The following is a 26,805-nucleotide window of genomic DNA, read 5'->3' on the forward strand; positions in this document are numbered from 1 at the left end:
CCATCAGGGATTATCAGACTTGCAAATACCAGGGACAACTAGATGTCTAAAAGAATCCAGCATAAGAATACAATCAAGAAAGGCCAGAGCAATATCCTTATCCACAACTATCCAACCTCAGCAAACCCTGGACATTTTAACATACCTGAAGCCTAAGAAAATGACTTTAGATCTTATCTAATGAAGATTATCGAGGCCTCGGAAGAAGATTCAAATAAATTTCTTACAGAAATACAGGAAAGTGCAAGCAAATGGATAGATACCTTTAAAGAGAAAACAAATAAATACAAAGAAATGGGAAAAAATACAAACAAACAGGTGAAGGAAATGAATAAAACAGCTTAAGAACTGAAAAGAAGCCAGGCAGTGGTGGCACACGCCTTTAATCTCAGCACTTGGGAGGCCGAAGCAGGTGGATTTCTGATTTTGAGGCCAGCCTGATCTACAAAGTGAGTTCCAGGACAGTCAGGGCTATACAGAGAAACTCTGTCTTGAAAACAAAACAAAATAAGACTAAACAAAACAAAACAAAACAAAAGAACTTTAAAGAAAAATAGAAGCAATAAAGAAAGCAGAAACTGAGGCAATCCTAGAGATGGAAAACCTAGGAAAGGGAACAGGAACTACAGATGTAAGCATCAAGAGCATAATACAAAAGATGAAAGAATTTCAGAAGTGGAAGATATGATAGAAGAAATTGATACATCAGTCAAAGAAAATGACAAATCTAAAAAGTTCATGACACAAAGCATCTAAGAAGTGTGGGACACCATGAGAAGACCAGACCTAACAATACTAAGAATAAAAGAAGGAGATTTCCAGCTCAAAGACCCAGAAAATACCTTCAACAAAATCAGTGAAAAAAAAAATCCCTAACCTAAGGAGATACCAGTAAACATACAAGAAGCTTACAGAACCCCAATAGAGTGAATCAAAAAGAAAATCCTCACACAACATTAATAATCAAAACACTAAATGTATAGGGGAAAAGTATATTTATAGTTGCAAGGAGAAAAGTCCAAGTAACATATAAAGACAGACCTATCAGAATTACACCTGACTTCCCAAAAGAGACTCTAAAACCCAGAATGTCCTGGACCAACCCTAAGAGACAACAGATGTCAGCTCACACTACTATATCCAGAAAATGTTTCAATCACCGTAGATGAAAAAATACAATATTCCATGACAAAATCAAATTTAAACAATACCCTTCCTCTAATTCAGCCCTACAGTGGATACTGGAATAAAATCTCCAACACAAGGAGACTAACTATAGGCAAGAAAACACAAGAAATGAATAATTTCATACCAGCAGAACAAAAATAAAAGAATCACACACACACACACACACACACACACACACACACACACACACACACACTCGCACACACACTATCACTACCAACATCAAAATAACAGGAACTATCATTGGTCATTAATATCTCCCAACATCAATGGACTCAATTCACCAATAAAAAAAACACAGACTAACAGAATAGTCATATAAACAGTATCCATCATTCAGCTGCATACAGGATACACACATCAGCAACAAAGATAGATAGACACTACCTCGGAGGAAAATGCTGTAAAGATATTATCTAAGCAAACAGAGCCATGGAACCAGATGGTGTAGCTATTCTAATATCTAATAAAAAGTACTTTCAACCAAAAGTAATCAAAAGAGATGGGGAAGGAAATTTCATACTCCTCAAAAGAAAAATCCTCCAAGATGACATCTCAGTTCTGAATATCTATGCCCCAAATGCAAGGACACCCACATTTATAAAGAAACATAACTAAAGATTAAACCACACATCAAACCCTATACATTAATAATGGGAGACTTCAACACCCCATTCTTACTAGTGGACATGTCATCATAAAAATTGAGTAAAAAATTGAAACCAACAGACATTATGAATAAAAAGAACCTCCCAGATATCTATAGAACTGTTCATCCAAAATAAAAAGAATATCCTTCTCAGCACCTCAGGAACCCATTAAAATTAACTATAAACTCAGTCTAAAATCAAGTCTGGACAGAAAGAAGAAGATTGAAGTAACCCCTGGCATTTTATCAGATCACCATAGATTAAAGATGGACTCCACCACAACAGACATAACAGAAAGCCTTTGAAGTCACAGAAACTGAACAACTCTCTACTCAATGACCACTAGGTAAAGAAAGAAATCAAGAAAGAAATTAAAGACTTTCTAGAGTGCCACAACATACCCAAATTTATAGGACACAATGAAAGCACTGTCAAGAGGAAAATTCAGAGCTCTACTGCCTGAGTCCTCATACTAGCAACTTGACAACAGACCTGAAACTGTTAGAACAAAAAGAATGAAACACACCCAAGAGGAGTAGACAGCAGGAAAAAAAAAAAAAATCAAAGTTAGGGCTGAAACCAATCAATTAGAAACAAGGAAAACAATGCAAAGAATGAAGGAAAACAAGATCCTGTTCCTGAGAAAAATCAACAAGATAGACAAACCCTCAGCTAAACTAACAAGAAACCAGAGACATAATATATCCAAATTAACAAAATCAGAAATGAAAAGCGGTATATAACAACAGACACTGAGGAAATCCAAGCAAGCATTCAGTCTTACTTAAAAAGCCTACACACCACAAAATTGGAAAATCTAAAAAAGATGGATGATTTTTAGATAGATTCCACTAGCAAAAGTTAAATTAAGATCAGGTAAACAATCTATCAATAAATAAGCAGTCATTAAACGTCTCCCAACCAAGAAAAATCCAGGAACAGATGGTTTTAGCACAGAATTTTACCAGACTTTTAAAGAAGAGATAATATCAATACTTCTCAAACTATTCCACAAATTAGACACAGAAAGAAGATTGCCACAAATTTTATAAGTCGCCCTGATACCTAAACCACACAAAGACTCAACAAAATAAGAGAATTTCAGACTAATTTTCCTTAAGAACATTGGTGGAAAAGTACTCATTAAAATACTCACAAACTGAATCTAAGAACACAACAAAAACATCATCCACCACAATCAAGTTGGCTTTGTCCCAGGGATGCAGGTGTGTTCAATATAGTAAAATCCATCTTATAAACAAAATATACCATATAAACAAACTGAAAGGAAAAAAAAAAACCCACATGGTCATCTTGTTAGATGCTGAAAACCTTTGACAAAATCCAACAGCACTTCATTTTAAATATTGTCAGGAGATCAGTAATACAAAGCACATACCTAAACACAATAAAGGCAATATACCACAAGCCAATAGACAACATCAAATTAAATGTAGAGAAAGTTAAAGCAATTCCATTAAAATTAGGAACAAGGCAAGACTGCCCACTCCTTCAGTATCTCTTCAATACAGTACTTGAAGTTCTAGGTAGATCAATAAGACAACTAAAGGAGATCTAGGTGTCACAAATTGGAAAAGAAGTAAAAATATATTGCTTTTCACAAATAATATGATAGTATACATAAGTGACCCCAAAAATTATAGCAGAAAATGCTGAAAGCTGAAAAGAGGTGAGAACTTCATAGTTTCAGCAAAGTGGCTGGATACAAAATTAAGTCAAAGAAATCTGTATCCCTTCTTTATAATACAATGAATGGGTGGAGAAAGAAATAAGGAGTACAATACCCTTCATATAACAGCCACATATAATATAAAATATCTTTGTGTAACTCTAACCAAGAAAGTAAAAGACCTGTATGACAAAAATGTCAAGTCCCTAAAGAAAGAAACTGAAGAAAGTATCAGAAGATGGAAAGACATCCCATGCTACCGGATTAGTAGGATTAACATGGTAAAAATGGCCATCTTATCACAAGCAATCTACAAATTCAATACAATTCTCCAATATCCTTCCAAATCCTCCCCAGCTCCTTAGCCATCCATCTTCTCTCTCTCTTCCTCTTCCTCTTCCTCTCCATTTCCCTCTCCCTTTCTCTGAGTGTTGCTCACTTTCTGTTGCTGCTCCTTCTCCCTCTTCCCTTTCTTTTGCATTATCCACTCTCTATCTTCAAAGAAGTAAACCCAAACCCAAACGACAACAAAAACATCCACAAAAGTACAAAAGCAAAATTCACAACATACAAGCAAAGACTATGAAGAAAAGACAAATCCAAAACAATAAGTCCACAAAAATACCACTGAGTTTATTTTGTGTTATCCAACTACTTCTAGACATGGTGTCTATCTGCCCTAAGATATGATTGCAAAACCCGGTGAATATCAATTGGACAAATTTGATGTTCCATTTGCCAGAAGGTTCATGTCCAAATATCTTTTGATTAGGTGGGCCCCACATCTACTTTTCACTCAGTACTGGAACACTGTCTGATTAAACCTGTACTTGTTTGTCTATAATGTTAGCGTGTCTGTAAATTTATATGTTCGTCAGTCTTGTCTCTTTGGAGTTGTCCATCATCTCTGGTTCTTAAAATCTTTCTGTCCCATCAAGTCAGAAGTTAAGGATTTCAGCCAGGCAATGGTGGCACACACCTTTAATCCCAGCACTTGGGAGGCAAAGGCAGGCAGATTTCTGAGTTTGAGGCCAGCCTGGTCTACAGAGTGAGTTCCAGGACAGCCAGGGCTACACAAAGAATCCCTGTCTCGAACAAAACAAAAAAAGTTTAGGATTTCATCAGTACTATCTGAGACCCTTACCAGAGACTTTTCTACTTTGCTGTAGCCTGAACCGTAATACCCAGTAATACATTGGGCAAGTGAATTAATTTATGACTTTATACAGCATTCAGATACCCTGGATTCATATTTCTGTCACGGCCACTCCCATTTACCTGAGAATGAACCCATATTCCCTTTGGAGTAGAATGCATAATAGAACAGTATTATGCAGTGCCAAACAGTTTTGTTGTTTATTCTATAAGTGTATATATGTTCATGCATGCACCTGGATATAAAGGCCAACAGTCAACCTGGGGCTTTGTTCCAGTAGAGCCACTTGTCTTGATTTTTGAGACGAGATCTCCCATTGGTTTGAGGCTCAACAGGTTGAGAAGACAGTGAATTCCAGAGGACTACCAGCATAAATCTCCCTAGTGTTGTGATTAAAACCCTATTCCAGCATGCTTAGGTGATTTGTTTATTTTTTTAACTGTTGAAATTATTGTATAATTATATTTTAACTACTACTTTATTAAACCAGAGTAATTTCTATCTAGATTCTAAATATTTATTCTTATACCCACATGTTAGTATAGTTAGTATAGTTTTGACCCCTCATTACATCTTTGTAACAGGCAAAGAACCTATCAATCACAACATATCAAAATGCAAAAAACAAGAGATACTGTGGTGTTGAGTCCCACCTGGCCATGTAAGGAACAGACTGCCATGGTTCTCCCCACCAAACAGAGCCAACAGGGTAGGACAATCCACGACTGTTGATGGTTGGAGTAGACATAAGGCTTTCTTGTATAATAATGTACATATTTTCATGCTCCTCTTTTGCTGAATGTCCTCTCTGCCAAGGCTAATGGCTCCATGATAATTAGAGTCAGCAGGAAGCTGAGTGTGGTGCTCAGTCACGGCCATGATATATACAGCATAATCCCCAAGCATAGGCTCAAAGAAAATTGAGGAAGTAGTAAGAAAAGATTGCAAGAGCCAAAGAAGCAGACAGCTTGCTGTGATATCAGGTCTCCTAGGAATGTCAGGGAGTCTATACGTACTATGCATCATCAATATTGCTCCTAAATAAGATCTGAATGATACCAGTGGACATACTAACATGGTTTTTGTTTTTAATATGGGTTCTGTGTATTGAACTCAGGTCCTCCAGTTTGGAATATCTACTTTGCAGTCTGATTTATCTCTCAAGTCCTCTCTATGTGATTTTTATAGGTGGTGATTCTCTGTGTGATAAGATCTGTCAGTGGAGACAGCAACCATACTATGCTAAAGTTTGGTCTTACAAGTGACCAAAACCTTTGTCAAATGGGAGTGATGATGAAATGTAAACCTTTAATTTATATCCATATGTACAGCTAATATGATCTAGCCCCTATAAATGTTTGTGTTAAAGAAATGCAAAACTAAAGGTAAGCCAGTCACAACTGGCCAACAGTATTGTCATGTAACTAGGAAGTTTTCCATAAGATAGACCAAATAAAATAACATCATTACTGTACTAAAGCAAGCATTGTTTCCATTTAACATTTTTCCATATATAATTACACTCAACTATGTTGTAAAACACCAAATTCCTTTAGTTTAGTGTTTCCTTATTTATGAAAATCCTCACTCAAATAAATGGTTAGAAATCTCTCTTTTGTCTTATATTTTACTCTTAGCAGTAGTGGTAAAATGTGGTTACCATTGTAAGTAAAGAAATGATGTGAAACTATTTAGGTTATGAAACACAATAATAACTTTCTAGACTCAGACTCAGAGTCACATGCTGAGTCTAGAAAGAGGAAGGCTGGTAGACCTCTGAAAGCCATTCATAGATGAGGAAATAGTTATTTTCATTTTTGTAAGATACACAAACATCACAGATATTCACTTTTATCTGGTTTGCAACAAAAGACATTCATCTAATGATATCTATTCTGACTTTCTCTCTAAGGGTTGTTTCTTTGTTTTCAAACACTTTCTTATTACTGCCCCATTTTCTATCACAGTCCTATGGAATCAATTATATTCCCTTGTTACCACCAGAACAAAATGCTGAAGATAATGGAGCCATGCAGGAAACATCTTAGATATCTTTGTAGACTTCAAGATCAATCAGACACTCCAAGCTCTGGTATCTTCACTGAGTTTAAATGACTCAAATATGCATTAGAAAATGTGTTGACTTTGGTATGTTTTTCTACCCTCTGAATCTAGCCATTATCAAATAGACTCGAAAATGAGGGTCTGTTTAAGTAGGCAAGAGTGAAAGATGTAGATCAGATCTTTGTAGACACACAGAATACTCCAGAGACTGGCTGTTTCCCTATTTCCTTTACTAATAGATTTGTGAGCACCACCAATAGTCTCTACTAAAAATGAGACTGTTATTCATAGAACAATGTATACTTAAGAGTTTAAAAATTCTAATGATAGTAAGTATATATAATGTAGCTTTATTATTTAATATTCAAAATATATGTTAAAATAATTAGCTTTTTATACAAATGTTGCAGAGCAGAAAAACTGGATCCTTTCAAGTTTTTTCAAGTAAAATATAGTTCAAATCATTTAATGTATGCTTAGATGATGAGTGACAGCAGGAAATCAAAATTAATATTAAGAGCAATAAGCTTGTTAACCTGTTATATGAAGCAGACATTATTTTCATTCTATTCATTAAGTTAAACTCATCTGGAATACTGTCAACATTTTTGGCACTGAAATCAATTTAAAGAATGTCTTTAAAAATTAAGATAGGGAAGGAGGATGCTTGGCGGTGAGGTTGAGGTGGGTGGGGAAGGTGGGAATAGGGGGAGCATCCTTTCAGAGGCAAAGGTAAGTGAGAAGGGGGTTAAGAACTCAGGAAGGGGGAACCAGGAAGGTGAGGCAACAATTGGGAACACAAACAAATAAAGTGGTTTAATTAAAAATATACTGATAAGCTAACACAAAAAGAAAGTAAATATACTAGATTCAGTAAACAAAATTAAGATATACTAGTGAACCCTGGTGAGAGGGTTCAGCTGCTAATAGTACTTGTTTTTCCAGAGGACCAGGAATCAGTTCTAAGCACTTATATGGCACTCAGATCTATCTGAAAATCTAGCTCTAAGTGCATGACATTCTCTTTTAGTTTCTGTAGGTACAGCATGGACAAGCATATATGCAAGCAAAACACATAAAATATTTTTAACTTAAGATATACTAATGCTATATTATAGAAATACTATGCCTAGATCCTCAGCACCATGCACAAATCAATACAATTTTTTTGGCAAAAGTGGGTTTTGTCTTAGATTACACATCTTCAAAACCCACTTCTTATGTGTTCAGCAAAGCAGATATATTAATTTTTCTGTAAAGATAGACTATAGTACCAATTATTTCTATATGAGAATCAGATGGCACCAAGATTATCTTCTAGAAAAGGAACATTGAAGCAAAAGTGTAAATCAGTGTTCAATCACTATTTGATCTTACCTGCTGGTTTACAGGGAAATTTCTGTTGATTTTTTTGATCTGCAATGATAAATTAATCAATATCAGTGAGAATAAAAATATTTCTGATGATCTATTTCTAAGGATTATTTTACATGAGCCAGGTGGGGTTATGCATGCCTTCATTCCCAGCATTTGAGAGGCAGAGGCAGAGGCAGAGGCAGAGGCAGAGGCAGAGGCAGAGGCAGAGGCAGAGGCAGAGGCAGAGGCAGAGGCAGAGGCAGAGGCAGAGGCAGAGGCAGAGGCAGAGGAGGCAGATAGATCTCTGTATTTAAGGGCAGCCTGCTTTGGAAAGGAGTTTCAGGGAAGCCAAGGATACATAGTGAGAACCTGTCTCAAAACATAGCTGGGAGTAGGCTATGTTACACTAAAGGGTGCCTCAACATACTAAACTCATTGCATATAGTCCCATTTTAATTACAGATCATACATTGTATCAAATATAAAGATTTTGAAACCTTTTAATTGTTTTAATTTATAGAAAACTAATATCAATTCCATGTGATATAAATGAGTATCTGCCAAAATTAAGTAAAAGCAGGCTTACAATTTGAATTCATACTGTACATCATAGAACAGTAAATTTACTTTAATATTCATAACAAGAGGGTAAATGGAAAAGCCAAGTATTAAAGTATAATATATGTATTTTCAGTCACAACCCAAACAGAATATATTTTACTTTAAGAAAATGTAAAGAGTTACATTGCATAAAAATCTAAACTTTCCAGGAGCATCTCCTCTGAAGTAACACGGAAACAGATGTGAAAAAGCAAATGAAAGTAGACATTCCTAGAAGATGTATATGCTCAGCAGTGTACTGGCTGATGAAATCCATTACTCTCCATCAAATTCAGGGAGACAGCACAAGGTTTATATGGTATAAGCTTATATCAAACTAAATAAATATAGACTCATTCTTTATATGAAAAATTATGTTATTGACATATTTTTTTCTTTTTAAACTTCCTGGAATTATCTAGTAAATATGAATGTGCAATTACATGCATATAAGAACAAAGTTGTAAAAATCACTAAACTCTCTTCTACCAGCACAAACTGACCTTCTAGGTATTTTTCATGTAAAATGGAAAACTGAAATAAAATTTGCAAATGAATATATTCTAAGCAAGTTTTGAGGAGGTTTATGCAAAAACCCTGTTATTCCTCTAATGCTATAACAATGTTAATCTGGCCCACCTCCAGCAGAAAGACAAGGCATCAAGCAAGAACTGCAGGGATGGAACCGAAGAGGAGCCTGAGGAAAAGAAGGTTCAGTGATAGGACCAAAGTGGGATTCAGCTCAAGGGGAGGCCCCAAGGCCTGACACTATTACTGAGGTATATTCACAAAAAGGGACCTATCATGACTGCTCTCCAAAAGAATGAACAAGCATCTGAAAGAGTGAGATGCAGATATTTGCACCCATCCAATGGACAGAAGCTACTGACCCCTGTGATTGAATTAGGGAAAAAACTGGAAGAAGCTAAGGAGGAGAGCAACCCTGTAGAAGGACCAGCAATCTCAATTAAACTGGACCCCAGAGATCTTTCAGACACCATGCCACCAATCAGGCAGCATACACCAACTGATATAAAGCCATCAACATATACAGCAGAGGACTGCCAGGTCTGGGTTCAGTCAGAGAAGATGCACCTAACCTTCAAGAGACTGGAAACCTCAGGGAGTTTAGAGGCCTGGTGGGGTGAGGGTGGAGGTAGAGACATCCTACTGGAAACAGGGGGCAGTGAGGAGGTATGAGATGGGGAACAGTCAAAGGGTAGACCTGGAGGGCAATAAAATCTGGAGTGAAAAAGAAGTTTAAATAAAATTTTAAAAAGCAAAACAAAACAAATAAACAATGTTAACCTTGTCTGGTTAACCTTACCCTGTACTAGGGAAATTATCTGCTTACTAGATTTCGTTCACAACAATGATTATAATTTGGAAACAGAGACATCACAAACAAATCAATCTGATCTCATTTAGCATGAGTAAAACCACATCTTTTCTTATTTTCCGTCTAGAAATAATTGTAGAAATAGATGAATATCGTGTGTGGAACATTTTTACTCTTAACTTGACTTTTTAAATTTGACAAATAGTCTGAGAAACCTTATGTGGTAACTTGAGTATTGGCCATGTAGACAGGCAACAATGGGCAGGAAGCAGTAGTTATATAGTACATGCTGAGCACAGGCAGTTTGCTTCGTCCTGGGACTCGGAAATATTAGATACAATAACACTTCCAGATGTATTGTATTACACGCTCACATAAACCTAGCCCAAATACACACATGCACACACACACACACACACACACACACACACACACACACACTTATATTGTCAATGTAGTTGAGAAATAAAAACACATTTAATCAGATTCAACGCCTATTTATAATAAAAGCTCCCAAAATGTAATGAAAAAAGCAAATTTTATCACCAATAAAGTGAAAGATGAGAAATTCATACTAAAACATCGAACTCAGTAGTGAATGACTGGAGCATTCCCCTATAGTGGAGGATAAGACAACGTGCAAAGGTTAGTTAAAATTTCCCTACTATAATTTCATGAAGAGAAAGTATATTCAGAGTTTCATCAAAAGAAAAAATATAAAATGCAACTATTAAATGTCATCAAAAGAAATTAAAGAAAATGTAGAGAAATGTGACAACGTTCTATAATAGGTGATTTTTATGACTTCCTATTTCATAATCACTGACTTCTCAGTAGCTGCACAGATGCAGTGAAATTCTATATGTACTTTTATTGGAAAAAATATGTGGAAGGAGTTACAGAGACAAAGTTTGGAGCTGAGACAGAAGAAAGGACCATCCAGAGACTGCCCCCCCCCTCCCGGAATCCATTCCATATACAATCACCAAACCCAAACACTATTGCATATGCCAGCAAGATTTTGCTGATGGGATCCTGATATAGCGATCTCTTGTGAGGCTATGACAGCGTCTGGCAAATACAGAAGTGGATGCTCACAGTCATCTATTGGATGGAACACAGGGCCCCTAAAGAAAGCTAGAGAAAAAACCCAAAGAGCTAAAGGGGTCTTCAACTGCCATACACACACACACACCAGTGAAGTCTGATTGACAGGCTGAGAAGCCTAAGAGCCACTCAGGAGGCAAAGAGTTTCACAGAAACTCACCTCCTGGAGTTTTGGCGTTATCATTTACCCATATCCTCATACCCTATTCCTGAGTTAGTCTGGTGTATGGAAAAATTCTGTTATACTTAAGTCTCCCCATTGTTCCAAGGTCCCAGAAGCCAAGCTTAAAATCCTGTAGGAATGCAGTAAGGAAGTTAACCTATTCAGTAACTAATTAAGCATTACAAAAGATGGAGCCAGTAGCTCAGAGCTGGTCTATTAAGGACAGTAGCTAATCGCACCCAATCAATGGAATACCAAAATAGAGCCAGGGAATCCCACTGAGATAGAAATCTTCAGTACAGGCTACATTGCATATTAGAAGCAAGCTGATGAATTCTCCTGACAAATGGAGATTCTCCTGATACTTAAAAGTTACACTCATATAAGAATTTAGCAAGGCCTAGGAATTAGGGGAGTTGTGATATTGCATTATTCATGAGGCCTGCCAAGAGCAGAACCCCCTGGTGCTTGCCTTCACAAGGTTCAAAGGTATAACACTAGAGTGTGAAATCCTTGCCTGTCACTAAGCTGACCCTAGGCAGGACTGCTTTATCTTTACTGTAAACATTTACCTGTTTCCTGTAAATCCTTTTGAAGTCATTCCTTTGTTTTGTACCAGGTAACTTCAATGTACTTTGCCTGCTACCCTTTGTATTTTCTCTACTATATAAGATTGAGGTTCACTTTGTGACAACACATTCAGATTCTACACAATCTCGCATGTTGGTCTGTCTGTCACTCGTCGATGCTTTGCCCACCTGCCTCAGAGACCCACCCTTTACAGGCAGACAAAGGGACCCTGAGGGTCTGCGGCATTCAACCATATAGGAGGATCAACAATATGAACTAACAAGTACCCCCAGAACTGTGTCTCTAGTTGCGTATGTAGCAGAGGATGGCCTAGTCAGCCATCAATGAGAGGAGAGGCCCTTGGTCTTGCAAAGATCATATGCCAGGGCCAGAAAGCAGGTGTGGGTGGGTTGGGGAGCATGGCAGGGGAAGGGGACTTTCGGGATAGCATTTGAAATGTAAATGAAGAAAATATCTAATAAGAAAAGGAAAAAGATAGAGACACCCTTTCTCAAACTGGATTTAGCTCAGAGGTGTAGCTAATCCTAGAGCAAAGCCTGACTAGATCCCCCACACTGAAAAAGAAGACAGAAGATAAACGTCCTTGAATTCAAAGGGAATCTGAAAAGTTCATAATCACAAAGGAAATTTAAAAAGAGAATTTATTCACATCTCCTTTATGTTCTTTCAGTGATATTTGACAGCTTGCTTTTGATTCCATTTTTCTTTTCCTTTTTTTTTCCTTCCTTTTTTGATAAGGTACTCTCTAACTATTGATCATGTAGGTCAACTTGTTCTTCATCTTGCCTTTCCAAAAGAGTCCCAGACACTGACATAAAATTTACTACAAAGCATTATTAGAGCTGCTGGATATGGACCTACAACTGAGCGCACACACATTCATGGACACAGGAATGCACTCAATGTCTGCATTTGTGCGCATGTGCATACACACTACACACACACAAACACTCATACATACACACAATCATGTGGATACATGGAAGACATACTAGCATACCTTCTAACATTCATGAGGCAACTATTCTTAGCAAGGTGCCAAGTTTATGCATGTATATCAGTACTAAAGAAGCAATTTGGATCATCCCTTTTATATGCAAATATCAACACAAAGTGAATCCAAACTTTAAATATAAATCCCTAAACTAGCAAATTATACACACACAGACACACAGACACAGAGACACACAGACACACAGACAAATACACACACACACATATAAATACCTTCAGGAAAATACAAAAGAACAGAAAAACATGATGTTGCTGATAGTTTCTCAAATATCTGAAGCTATTAACCCATAGAGGGTAAGGGTAACTATACTGAACCTTCCCATAGTGCTGCAACTCACACCTATATAGAGGACTACATGCACACACGTGCTCCAATGAAAGAAACGTTAAATGGATTCTAATTCACACCTCTTTGAATTTTCACATGCTTTTCAGAAGTTAGTTTGATGCATGGAGCTACACAGTCTTTAGGTGGTGATCAACAAGAGGTATTTATTTATAAACCTTACCAAGATGATCATTGAGGAGAAATATTATGGGAACTAACAAGAGGCCTGGGAAAGAGTGGGAGGAAGGACCCAGGTCCTGCCAGAGTTCCACCTATGCTCTGGACAGGCAGATGTGGGAGGGCTACCAGACATTTTCCACTCAGCCCCTGGTGGGCATCCAAGCCACTGACACACTCATCAGGGGGTGAACAAGGGGCAGCCCAACCTAGGGGCTCCAGGGCCACACCCTGTAGCTCCAGGATTATGAGAGAGATGGAAGAGGGAAGAGAGGTTCCCACACCAGTGAGAGTGAACGCAGCATTGATGAGCAGAGACTGTCTATGGCCTTAGAGTTTTATTGTAGAAAGGCAGGGGGAAAGAGAGGAAGTAGAAAGAGAGAGGGAAGGCTAAAGAGAAAGAGAGAGTAAGAGGGAGAGAGTGAGAGGAGAGTAAAAGAACAAAGGAGTGAGAGGAGTGAGAAGGCAAGGAGGGTCCAAACAGCCCCTTTTAAAGTGAGCTGCTATATTTTCTGTTGCTAGGTAACTGGGGAGGAGTTTAGCTTGAAGGTCAGAAACTTGGGACATTGCTTACTAGCCATGCTTCTCCTGTGGGGGCTGAGGTGGACAGTAACTTAGACAGGAGCCAGAGTTCCAGGAGACATGAGAGAACTCCTTCCATCCCATGTAGGTAAATTATGACAACCAGGTCCCAGAGTTCAGTATCTCAGCTAGACTGGAGACTAGCCTGTCTATGCATAGCTCAATGCCCCACAAAAAGTTATTCCAAATCGCATACGCATGTGTGGATAATATTTCTTTAATTAAAATATAGTTACATCACTTCCCTTCTTTCTCCTCACTTCATCCCCTCTCAGATTCATGATCCCTTATTATTTATTATTGTCACACCCATACATAAACACTCAGCAACAACAAACCTTATGAGTGACTTTAGTGTTGTTTATAGGTATAGGGTTTTAGGAGGCTCTTTTCTGGGAGAGACTAAGTCTCTCCTTTTCAACACTCATTAATTTTCTGTAGTAATCCTTAGCATGGGGTTATGAAGAATCACCTTCATATCAATTAGTGTCATTATTTGGGTCCTTTTTAGGAAACCATGTTGTTAAATTTTTATGAGTGTTTGTTGGTTTTGGGGTTTTTGTTTGTTCTGTTTTGTTTTGTCATACTTAGGTGACACAATCTTATAGAAAACTTCATGTTTTTTTGGTTCTTAAAACTCATCTACCTCCTTTTACACAATGTCCCTTGTGCTCTGTTGTAGATATACTAATTGCAGTTGGGGCCATAGTCAGTTGTCCTCTGCATTTTTATGGATCTTTGTGTTGGTTCTGCTATAGAAAATAGATTCTATGTTATGGAATAGGATTTGAGAACACATGGGGATAGCATTACTCCTGATTCAAGTTTGTACACTGCATGCACATACACACAAACACTCACACACACACACACACACACACACACACACACACACATGTGCACATATACATGAACTCTCACACACATACACACACTCTCTTACACATACTACACACATAAATGAACTCATATATACTCACAAACACTCATGTAGATGCTCACACATACACAAACATACACACCCACTGAAGCACACCAGTGTGATTGATAGACTGAAAAATGCTGCAACCATCCAAACAATCCCTGTTCAGAAACTCACTTTAAAGTATTCACCTTTGTTTGTCTCACCAAAATCAAGAATGCAGACATGCATGGTAATTGGGGGCCTATGATGAAGATTTATTTTGTATAATTTTTGAAAGTGCAATAAATAATCCCAAATCTTAGGGTAAAAATATCACGCACTTATAGAAGAATTGAAACAGAAAAACTACCCTCATGTATGTGGTGCACATGCATAGTGCTGTCATAATGGGCACCAGAAAATGGCTTAAGGTGCTGCCTGTATGGTGATGATGAAATGGGAAACAGTAACAGGTGATGGAGAAGTTCCAATTAGGGAAAACAGAGGGACATAAAAAGGAGGGTCAAATAACACCAGAGTTGTTTAATAAGGCCCCAAAAGCATCATAATATTTTGTACTTACCTAAAATTTTACAATACATACATAAAGCTTAAGGAAAATTAAGTCTCTTGGGCTAATAGTGTTATTCACAAAAGCCACAGACTAACAAAAACCTTAACACCAGGAATGAGAAACCTCTTTTTAAAGAGTGCCAAGTGATTCCCAGAACAGTATAGTAATCCAGGGTTTGAGGATGGCTTCCTATTGCTGAAGACACCATACTCAATGGACACATGGTTCCAGTGGATAGAATGAATCTAATGTGAAATCCTCCTTCCTGGTGTAAACTTAATTGTTCCAAAAAATTATGAAAGTTGCCAAAGGATAGATAAAATTAAACAGTCTTACCCAGTTGAAACACCTATGAACCTAACAATGATAAGCATAAAAAGACATGTATGAGAGTGCTAGAAGTGGTACTCATGTCTCTGTAGCAAGCAATGATTGTCCAATTGGACTCACAGTTCATTTAATAAAAAACAAATCATGGCTTATTCTGAAAAATCTAGCTGGCCTTCTAGTGAAATCATGGATCTTAGAGGATTATCTAACCACACCACTTTTCTAAATGAGCATTATTTCTCAATGCACTGTAAATTTTATCTTCATATCCACAGATGTAGCTAACACTCATTAATGAAGCATCTTTTTATAGTAAATGGAGATCATCATGTTAAACCATGACTGGACACAACACTGGACACAACGATGGGTTGTGAGGACCTCAGGCTCACTGGATACATCTTCTGACACAGATGCCGAAATAAAGAATAAAACTATAATTGCTACAGTTTGCACATAATGCATCACCTCACTCACTCTTGCTTTTGCTCTGACTTACATGACTGTAGTTATTTGATTTCACTTGACATAGCCCAGCTTTTTAGCTGACACCGATGTGACTGATAATTCCATTACGATGTAGAGGAAAAATGATGCAGAAAACGAGCCATTAGCTAGGACCTACATCTAATTATTCAACATGGTCATGGCTATAAAACGTAAGAACTTCAGTGACAGCCATGCCTATTTGAACCTCATTCTGCAGTCTCTGATCACAGCCCTTAGTTCATCTTTAAGGACACTTGCTTTCTGGGAGGCTTTATTCTGCCATTATAAACAATTCAACTATAAGCTTTTTGCTTCGATAAAAGGTCTTCTATTTTCTTTTATGTTAGCTTTCCACAACCAATATCATTATGAAGAATGTCTTATTTTCCCGCCTTATTTTTCCCTACTATTATAAACTCACTCAAAGGAAAAAATTATGATTCTTAACCTCTTAACTATAAAGATTGTAGGAAGACCTCAAAGATATGGGTACAGGGGAAAAATTCCTGAATAGAACAGCAATGCCTTATGCTGTAAGATCGAGAATCAACAATTGGGACCTCATAAAATTGCAAAGCTTCTGCAAAGCAAAAGACACCGTCAATAAGACAAAAAGGCCACAAACAGATTGCGAAAGGATCTTCACCTATCCTAAATCAGATAGGGGACTAATATCCAATATATATGAAGAACTCAAGAAGGTGGACTCCAGAAAATCAAATAAACCCATTAAAAAATGGGGCTAAGAGCTAAGCAAAGAATTCTCACCCGAGGAATACCAAATGGCTGAGAAGCACCTGAAAAAACGTTCAACATCCTTAATCATCAGGGAAAAGCAAATCAAAACAACCCTGAGATTCCACCTCACATCAGTCAGAATGGCTAAGATCAAAAATTCAGGTGACAGCAGATGCTGGCGAGGATATGGAGAAAGAGGAACACTCCTCCATTGTTGGTGGCATTGCAAGGTGGTTCCTCAGAAAATTAGGCATAGTCCTACCAGAAGATCCAGCAATACTACTACTGCTCATATACCCAGAAGAGGCTCCAACTTATAATAAGGACATGTGCTCCACTATGTTCATAGCAGCCTTATTTATAATAGCCAGAATCTAGAAAGAACCCAGATGTCCCCCAACAGAGTAATGGATACAGAAAATGTGGTACATTTACACAATGGAGTACTACACAGCGGTTAAAAATAATGAATTTATGAAATTATTAGGCAAATGGATGTATCTGGAGGATATCATCCTGAGTGAGGTAAGCCAATCACAAAAGAACACACATGATATGCACTCACTGATAAGTGGATATTAGCCCAGAAACTCAGAAAACCCAAGATACAATTTGCAAAACACATGAAACTCAAGAAGAAGGAAGACCAAAGTGTGGATACTTTGTTCCTTCTTAGAAGGGGGAACAAAATCCCCAGGGAAGGAGTTACAAAGTTAGGAGCAGAGTCTGAAGGAATGACCATCCAAAGACTGCTCCACCTGGGGATCCATCCCATAAACAACCACCAAACCCAGTCACTATTGCAGATGCCAACAAGATTTTGCTGACAGGATCCTAATATAGCAGTCTCCTGAGAGGCTCTGCCAGTGCCTAGCAACTAATGGATATTTTGATGCTATGGTGCTTTTGAGCCTGATATACTTAAAAGTATGTTGCTGTAGTGGTTGTTATCCACTTGTGACTGCAATCACAGAAATAGCAGACTTCTACCATGATGTGTAACAAATACTTGCTTTTCTCCTTGAACTCAAGTTGTGCATGTGTAGTTACACTGAGCACATGTTACTCACATTGTAAAGGATTATAAGAGACCAGTTTTTGGTAGCGTTGTGTTGTTTTTCTAAAATATGACCTCTTAATAACATGTTTGTTATATTCTATTAATAACAGTATCCTTACCTCATATTCATTTGAATGTATTAGTAATGTATTAAAGTACCCAAAATGAATCAGTAATAACCTTACATTAGGGAAAATAATATAAGCACTTTGCCTTGGAGTAATTTTACCCTGAGCAGGCCTAGGTTTAAATCTGTACTTCTCTCTCCCTGCATAGCTGATTGTCCATCCTTTCTATAACCTATACTACAAGTCTGAATGCCAGTTGGATGATGTCTGTCCCTGTGTCTGTTTCTGTCCTTAGCAAAGATCTTTCACTCTGTGTATATTGTACAGCACAGAAACCATTATATGATGAAGTAATCTTCTTTACAGAAATCTCTAACCAAGTTTTACAAGGGATTAACTCACTGACTCCACCTAACCCAGAAAACAAACAAGCAAATGTTATTGTGTAATAGCCGAATGGTGCTTCCATAATTGATAGTGCATATTTTATTATATAAAGTTGCTTTTCAGCCTATTGTTGCTTTCAGCAAATGACTACATTACTGTGTGTTTATATACACAAACATTGTTTTTTGGTTTGCAGCTTGGAAAAATACACTACTTAATACTAAAGCTTGGGTTGTAAAAGCTGATTACACGGGAGAATGTCAGGCAATTAAGTTTGATTATATTGTTCTCTTAAAGGTAGGTTAAACAAACAGGCTGCATACACAGTAGGAAAGCAGTCATAGTCTTAAGTAACCGAAAGGTCTATTATTGACTCCAGCTGTGAGGTTCAGCCTACGATCCACTCTCCTGGAATGTAGGCAATATTTTCACATTTCATCTTTCCACACTTGAAACCCAGTATTCAGTAACTTGGTCCTAATTCCTTCAAGGATAGTAGTTATTTGTGTAGAATCCAGACCTGCTAGGTTTTTGCTTTTAAAGTTCTTGTTCAATTAAACTTGCCTATCTTTTGAGTGTTAAGATCTTTAAAATACATGATAGTTTCACTCATTGCCTTGTTTTATTAAACAAAAATACCAAGTAAATGAAAATTATGATTGCTGTCATTTCGTGAAGTAATAGTTAATGGCATGAATATAGTAACAATATGCAATTTACATAATGACATATCCTTAAGAAAAGCATTTCTGGAGTGATTCACTTCAGCACATACTAGTTAAATTGTCTGCATTTACTGGTATTTACTTTTATGACAGAACCCATTACTTTCCTTTCCACATAGATGCTCTTGCTCTGTTCTTATCTCTGATCACCTGTAATCCCTACTCACAGTTCATGTATCAGCATGTCTTTTAGATACACACAGCATCTCATAATCCTTCACTCGCATGAAACAGAAATTTCAACCTCATTTATGTCCTTAGTTGTTTTATTTCATCCTTCTTCATTTACCTTTCTGTACCACAAAGGCAGACATGACCTATTTTTTGTCAATATTACATTCTAGCACTTTTTATAAATATTTTCTTTATTTACATTTCAAATGTTATCCCCTTGGTTTCCTCTCTAAAAACCCTCTTTTAAGCACTTAAATTCATGTAATAGGTTCCCAGAAAGAACATAAATGCATAAATGGGTATATAAAAAGTGAGAATGCCACCTATGAAGTTAAAACATGCTAATGCCTTAATACACACATAAATATGTAAATAAAATTTTATCTTAAACATTATTCGTTTTATGGAAAAATTGCAGAAAGAGTACCCAATAACACCAAACAGTTTTCGGTATTACTAAGCCACCATTCATTTCTTTAATATAGACCCTTGAGTAAAATGGTGAGTCCATCGTAATGCATGACTTTTGACTGAAATCTGTATGCAATTTTCATTTATGTGGATTTTCAAAATACCCGTTCTCTTTCCAAGATCACTTCCATGGCATACACTTTTCCATGTCTCTTCCAAATCTACTTATATAGCAAAACTTTTCAAAATGATCTTGTTCATGAAGAATTTGGAGTTCCTATACATGAGATGGATTTAGTAATTCCAGAATATTCATTAGTTAGGATCTGTGTAAATGTTTCCTCAGGCAGAAATTGGGATAAAATATTTTGAGAGATATCCATAGAGGTAAAATGTAATTGTTATCAGATCTCACATGAACACAGTGTCAACCCCCATTTCTGCTGTTACTCTTGCTCACTTTCTTTATTATTTGTGAAATTAAACTAGAAGACAATTCTACAGTTTCTCTTTCCAACCTCTAAATGGCAAAAGATCTGAGTATATACTAAGGAACTACAGATTAAGATAAAATAAAATATATTTTCAATAAAGTATATTTTCAATATCTGTAAATGTATATTATATATACTATAAAAAAAAGCCTTGAATTCTCTGCTGTGTAACATTCTCCTCAAGATGAGAGAATATCATTAGATTCTTTTAATGTTAACAAAAAGCTGACTTTTAAAAGTACTATCTGACAAATACAATATTTTTTTCTTTTTATTATTATTATTATTATTATTATTATTATTATTATTATATATTTTCCTTATTTGCATCTCAAATTTTATCCCCTTTACTCAAGTGCCCCAGAAAACACCCCTATCCTATCCCCTCTCCCCATGCTCACTAACCCACCCACTCCTGCTTCTCTGTCCTGGCATTCCCCTACACTGAGACATAGAGTCCACACAAGAGCAAGGGCCTCTCTTGTCACTGAGGTCTCAAAAGGCCATCCTTTGCTACATATGCAGCTGGAACCTTGAGTCACTCCATGTGTACTCTTTGGTTGGTAGTTTAGTCCCTGGAAGCTCTGGAGGTACTGGTTGGTTCATATTGTTGTTCCTCCTATGGGGCTGCAAACCCCTTCCGCTCCTTGGGACCTTTCTCTAGCTCCTTAATTAGGGACCTTGTTCTCAGTCAAGTGAATGTCTATGCGCATCCACTTCTGTATTTGTCAGGCACTAGCAGAGCCTCTCAAGGGACAGCTATATCAGGCTCCTGTCAGCAAGCACTTGTTGGCATCTGCAATAGTGTCTGGGTTTGGTAACTGTATATGGGATGGATCCCCAGGTGGGACAGTTACTGGATGGTCTTTCTTTCAGTTTCTGCTCCACACTTTGTCTCTGTATCTCCTCCCATGGGTATTTTGATCCCCCTTCTAAGAAGAACTGAAGTATCCACACTGTGGTCTTCCTTCTTCTTGACCTTCATATAGTCTGTGAACGGTGTCTTGGGTATTTCGAGCTTCTAAGCTAATATCCACTTATCAGTGAGTGCATACCATGTGTGTTCTTTTGATATTGGGTTACCTCACTCAGGATGATATCCTCCAGATCCATCCATTTGTCTAAGAATGTCATGCATTCGTCGTTTTTAATAACTGTTCTTAGAGAATAAGCTATTGATGTTCTGTTCAGGAAAATTTCCCCTGTGTCCATGTGCTAAAAGTTCTTCCCCACTTTCTTTTCTATTAGTTTCAATGTATCTGGTTTTATGCGGAGGTCCTTGATCCACTTGGACTTGTATAAGCTATGTATAAGGAGATAAGAATGGATCAATTTGCATTCTTCTACATGCCAATAGCCAGTTGAACCAGCATCAATTGTAAAAAATGCTGTCTTTTTTTTTCCCCCCAATGGAATGGTTTTACCTCCTTTGTCAAAGATCAAGTGACCATAGGTGTGTGAGTTCATTTCTGTGGCTTCAGTTATATTCTATTGAACTATTTGCCTGTCACTGTACCAAGACCATGAAGTTTTTATCATGAATGCTCTGTAGTACAGCTTGAAGTCAGGGATGGTGATTTCCTCAGAAGTTCTTTATTTTTGAGAATATTTTTTGCTCTCCTGGGATTTTTGTTATTCCAGATGAATTTGGAAATTGTTCTTTCTAACTCTATGAAGAATTGAGTTAGAAATTTGATGGGGATTGCATTGACTCTGTAGATTGCTTTAGGCAAGGTGGCCATTTTTACTATATTAATCCTACCAATCCATTAGCATGGGAGATATTTTCATCTTCTTAGATTTTCTTCAATTTCTTTCTTCAGAGACTTGAAGTTCTTGTCATGCAGATCTTTCACTTGCTTAGTTAGAATCACACCAAGATTTATTTTTATTATTGTGACTATAATGAAAGGTGGTGTTTCCATAATTTCTTTCTCATCCTGTTTATTCTTTCAGTAGAGGAAGGCCAATGATTTGCTTGAGTTAATTTTATATCCAGCAACTTTGCTGAAGTTGTTACCACGTTTAGGCATTCTCTGGTGGAATTTTGGGGGTCATTTAAGTATACTATCATATCATCAGAAAATAGTGATATTTTGACTTCTTCCTTTAAAAATTGTATCCCTTTGACCTTCTTTTGTTGTCTAATTGCTCTGGCTGGGACTTGGAGTACTATATTGAACAGGTAAAGCTTTGTCTAGTCCCTGATTTTAGTGAGATTGCTTCAAGTGTCTTTCTATTTAGTTTGATGTTGGCTACTGGTTTTCTGTATATTGCTTTTACTATGTTTAGGTATGGGCCTTGAATTCCTGATCTTTCTGAGACTTTTATCATGAAAACCTGTTAGATTTTGTCAAATGCTTTCTCAGCAACTAATGAAATGATCTTGTGTTTTTTTTTTCCTTTGAATTCGTTTATAAAGTGGATTATGTTAATGGATTTCCATATATTGAACCATCCCTGCATTCATAGGATGAAACCTACTTGATCATGATGTATAATCGTTGTAATGTGTTCTTGGATTTGATTTGCAAGAATTTTATTGAGTATTTTTGCATTGATATTCATAAGGGATATTGGTCTGAAGTTCTCTTTCTATGTTGGGTCTTTGTGTTATATATATATCAGAGTAATTATGGATTCATAGAATGAATTTGGCAGAGTTCCTTGTTTCTATTTCGTGATATATTTGGAAGAGTTTTGGAATTAGGTCTTCTTTGAAAGTTTGATTGAACTCTGCTCTAAAGCCATCTGGTCCTGGGCTTTTTTTTTTTTTTTGGGGGGGGGGGGGACGACTAATGATTGCTTCTAATTTTTTAGGGGTTATGGGACAGTTTAGATAGTTTATCTGATCCTGATTTAACTCTGACACCTGATATCTGTCTAGAAAATTGTCCATTTCTTTCAGATTTTTCAGTTTGGTTGAATACAGACTTTTTGTTTTTGTTTTTGTTTTTTTTGTTTTTGTTTTTGTTTTTTTGAGACAGGGTTTCTCTGTATAGCTCTGGCTGTCCTGGAACTCACTTTATAGACCAGTCTGGCCTTGAACTCAGAAATCCGCCTGCCTCTGCCTCCCCAGTGCTGGGATTAAAGGCGTGTGCCACCACGCCCGGTGAATATAGACTTTTGTAGTAGAATCTGACAATTTTTTTGATTTCTTCATTTTCTGTTATTATATCTCCCTTTTCATTTCTGATTTTGTTGATTTGGATAAGGTTTCTATACCCTCTGGTTTGTATGGCTAAGGTTTTATCCTTGTGTTGATTTTCTCAAAGAACCAGCTCCTGGTTTGGTTGATTATTTACATAGTTCTTTTTGTTTCTACTTGGTTGATTTCAGCCATGAGTTTATTTCCTACCTTCTCTTCCTCTTAGGTCTATTTATTTCTTTTTGTTATAGAGCTTTCAGTTGTGCTTCCAAGCTGGTAGAGTATACTCTCTCCAGTTTTTTCTGGAGGCACTCAGCTATGAGTTTTCCTCTTACCACTGCTTTTATTTGTCCACAATTTAGTTTTGTTGTACCTCCAATTTCATTAAATTCTAGAAAGTCTTTAATTTCTTTCCTTATTTCTTCCTTGACCAAGTTATCAAGTAGAGTGTTGTTCAACATCCATGTTTTTGTGAGCTTTCTGTTGTTTTTGTTGTTATTAAAGACCAGCCTCAGTCTGTGGTAATCTCATAGGATACATGAGATTATTTCAATCTTCTTGTATCTGTTGAGGCCTGTTTTATGATCAGTTATATGGTCAATTTTGGTGAATGTACCATGAGGTACTGAGAAGAAGGTATATTATTTTGTTTTAGGATAAAATTTTATGTAGATATCTGTTAAATCCATTTGTTTCATAACTTCTGTTAATTTCACTGTGTCTCTGTTTAGTTTCTGTTTCCCTGATCTGTCTATTTATGAGAATGTGGTGTTGAAGTCTCACACAATTATTGTGTGGGGTGCAATGTGTGCTTTGAGCTGTAGTAAAAATACTTTTATGAATGTGGGTAGCCTTGCATTTGTAGCATAGATGTTCAGAATTTTGAGTTCATCTTGGTAGATTTTACCTTTGATGAGTATGAAGTGTCTATCCTTACAATTTTTGCTAACTTTAGGTTGAAAGTCAATTTTATTCAGTATTAGAATGACTACTCCAGCTGGTTTGTTTGGAACACTTGCTTGGAAAATTGCTTTTCAGTCTTTTACTCTGAGGTAGTGTCTGCTATTGTTACTGAGGAGGGTTTCCTGTATGCAGCAAAATGTTAGGTCCTTTTACATATCCAGCCTGTTAGTCTATGTCTTTTTATTGGGGAACTGAGTCCATTGGTATTAAGAGATTTTAAGGAAAAGTGATTGTTGCTTCTTGTTATTTTACTTTTAGTGGTGGAATTATGTTTATATGGCTATCTTCTTTATGGTTTGTTCAAAGGAGATTATTTTGTTGCTATTTCTAGAATGTAGTTTCCTTCCTTATGGTGGAGTTTTCCATGTATTAGCATTTGAAGGACTGGATTTGTGGAAAGATATTGTGTAAATTTGTTTTTGTCCTGGAATACCTTGGTTTATCCATCTATGGTAATTGAGAGTTTTGCTGGACATAGTAGCCTTGGCTGGCTTTTGTGTTCTTTTAGGGTCTGTATTACATCTGCCTAGGATCTTCTGGCTTTCATAGTCTCTGGTGAGAAGTCTGTTGTAATTCTGATAGGTCTTCCTTTATATGTTACGTGACCTTTTTTTTTCCTTACTGCTTTTAATATTCTTTCTTTTTTGTGTATTTGTTGTTTTGATTATTATGTGATGGGAAGAATTTTTCTGGTTCAATCTATTTGGAGTTCTGTAGGCTTCTTGAATGTTCATGAACATCTCTTTCTTTAGGTTAAGGAAGCTTTCTTCTCTAATTTTGTTGAAGATATTTACTGGCCCTGTAAGTTGGGAACATTCACTCTCTTCTATACCTATTATTCTTAGTTTTAGCCTTCTTATTGCTCCAGATTTGCTGGATGTTTTTGGTTAGGAGTGTTTTGCATTTTGCATTTGCTTTGACTATTATGCCCATGTTTTCTCTGTTATCTTTTGCACCTGAGATTCTCTTTTCTATCTCTTGAATTCTGTTGCTGATGCTCACATCTATAACTCCTGACCTCTTTCCTAGGTTTTTTATCTCCAGAGTTGTCTCGCTTTCTGATTTCTTTACTGTTTCTACCTCCATTTTTTTTTCATCCTGGATGGTTTTGTTCAATTCCTTCACCTGTTTATTTGTGTTCTCCTGTAATTCTTTAAGGGATATTTGGGTTTCCTCTTAAAGTGCTTCTTCTTGTTTACCTGTGTTCTCCTGTATTTATTTAAGGGAGTTATTTATGTCCTTTCTAAAGTCCACTATCAGCATCATGAGATGTGGTTTTATATCCAAATATTGCTTTTCTGTTGTGTTGGGATATCCAGAAATTGCTGTTGTGGGAGAAGTGAGTTCTGACGATGCCATGTAGCCTGGGTTTCTGTTCAGAAGTTTCTTGTGCTTGCCTTTCTCTTTCTGTTTATCTCTGGTGTTAGTTGGTCTTGCTGTCTCTGCCTTGATATTTTCCCTCCTATGTGCTTGTAAGCCTTTCTTGGCATGCTTATGAAACCAGCTCTCCCCTCGCAGGACCTGTGCACAGTGGGCTGAGAACAGCACAAGCTCTAGGGTGCAGATGGAGACTGGAAAGGCAATATTTTTCACTTACATAAAGTCTCTTATTTAAATATCATTAAATCCTAATAAGAAAGGCAAGGAAAATGTTGTTTCAGTTTTAAAACATCGACTTCTGGTGGATTCTTTCCTGTCTCACTAACTATTCCAACTTATGCAAGCACTCGTAGAAACAGCAGATTTTTGATTCAAAAATTGGCTTAAATATGAGATACATACTAAACCAGAAATTTTAAAGCATGAGCTTAAATTAATAGCAATAAAAAGGTTCCTCAACAGAGGAATGGATACAGAAAATGTGGTACATTTACACAATGGAGTACTATGAAGCTATTAAAAACAATGAATTTATGAAAATCTTAGAAAAATGGATGGATCTGTAGGATATCATCTTGAGTTAGGTAACCCAATCACCAAAGAACACACATGATATGCACTCACTGATAAGTGGATATTAGCCCACAAGCACAGAATCCTTCTTAGAAGGGAGATCAAAATACCTATGAAAGGAGTTACAGAGACAAAGATTGGAGCAGAGACTGAAGGAACGACTATCCAGAGACTGCCCCACTTGGGGATCCATCCCATAAACAACCACCAAACCCAGACAATATGGCAGATGCCAACAAGAGCCTGCTGACAGGATCTTGATATAGCTGTCTTCTGAGGGCCTCTCCCAGTGCCTGGCAAATACAGAAGTGGATGCTCACAATCATCCATTAGACAGAGCACAAAATCCCCAATGCAGTAGCCTGAAAAAGTATCCAAGGAG

The 26,805-nt window shown here is 37.0% G+C and overlaps 1 protein-coding gene across 12 annotated transcripts in view; it reads right to left on the bottom strand.

The window, feature by feature from the left end:
* Window positions 1-26,805, bottom strand: part of Sntg1 (syntrophin, gamma 1) — a 941,919-nt gene that overhangs the window by 186,861 nt on the left and 728,253 nt on the right. For 11 of the 12 annotated variants that reach the window (XR_001778003.2, XM_006495573.4, XM_017312321.2 and 8 more), the window contains one exon: window positions 8,126-8,164. The exons of the other annotated variant lie outside the window; for it this stretch is intronic. Coding sequence is in view for 10 of the 11 variants with exons in the window: in XM_006495573.4 (XP_006495636.1) it covers window positions 8,126-8,164 (39 nt within the window). In the remaining variant the exon portion in view is untranslated. The remainder of the gene's footprint in view (window positions 1-8,125; window positions 8,165-26,805) is intronic. 12 annotated transcript variants of the gene reach the window in all.

The sequence above is a fragment of the Mus musculus genome, chromosome 1, assembly GCF_000001635.26.
Source record: "Mus musculus strain C57BL/6J chromosome 1, GRCm38.p6 C57BL/6J".
Taxonomy (NCBI): Eukaryota; Metazoa; Chordata; class Mammalia; order Rodentia; family Muridae; genus Mus; species Mus musculus.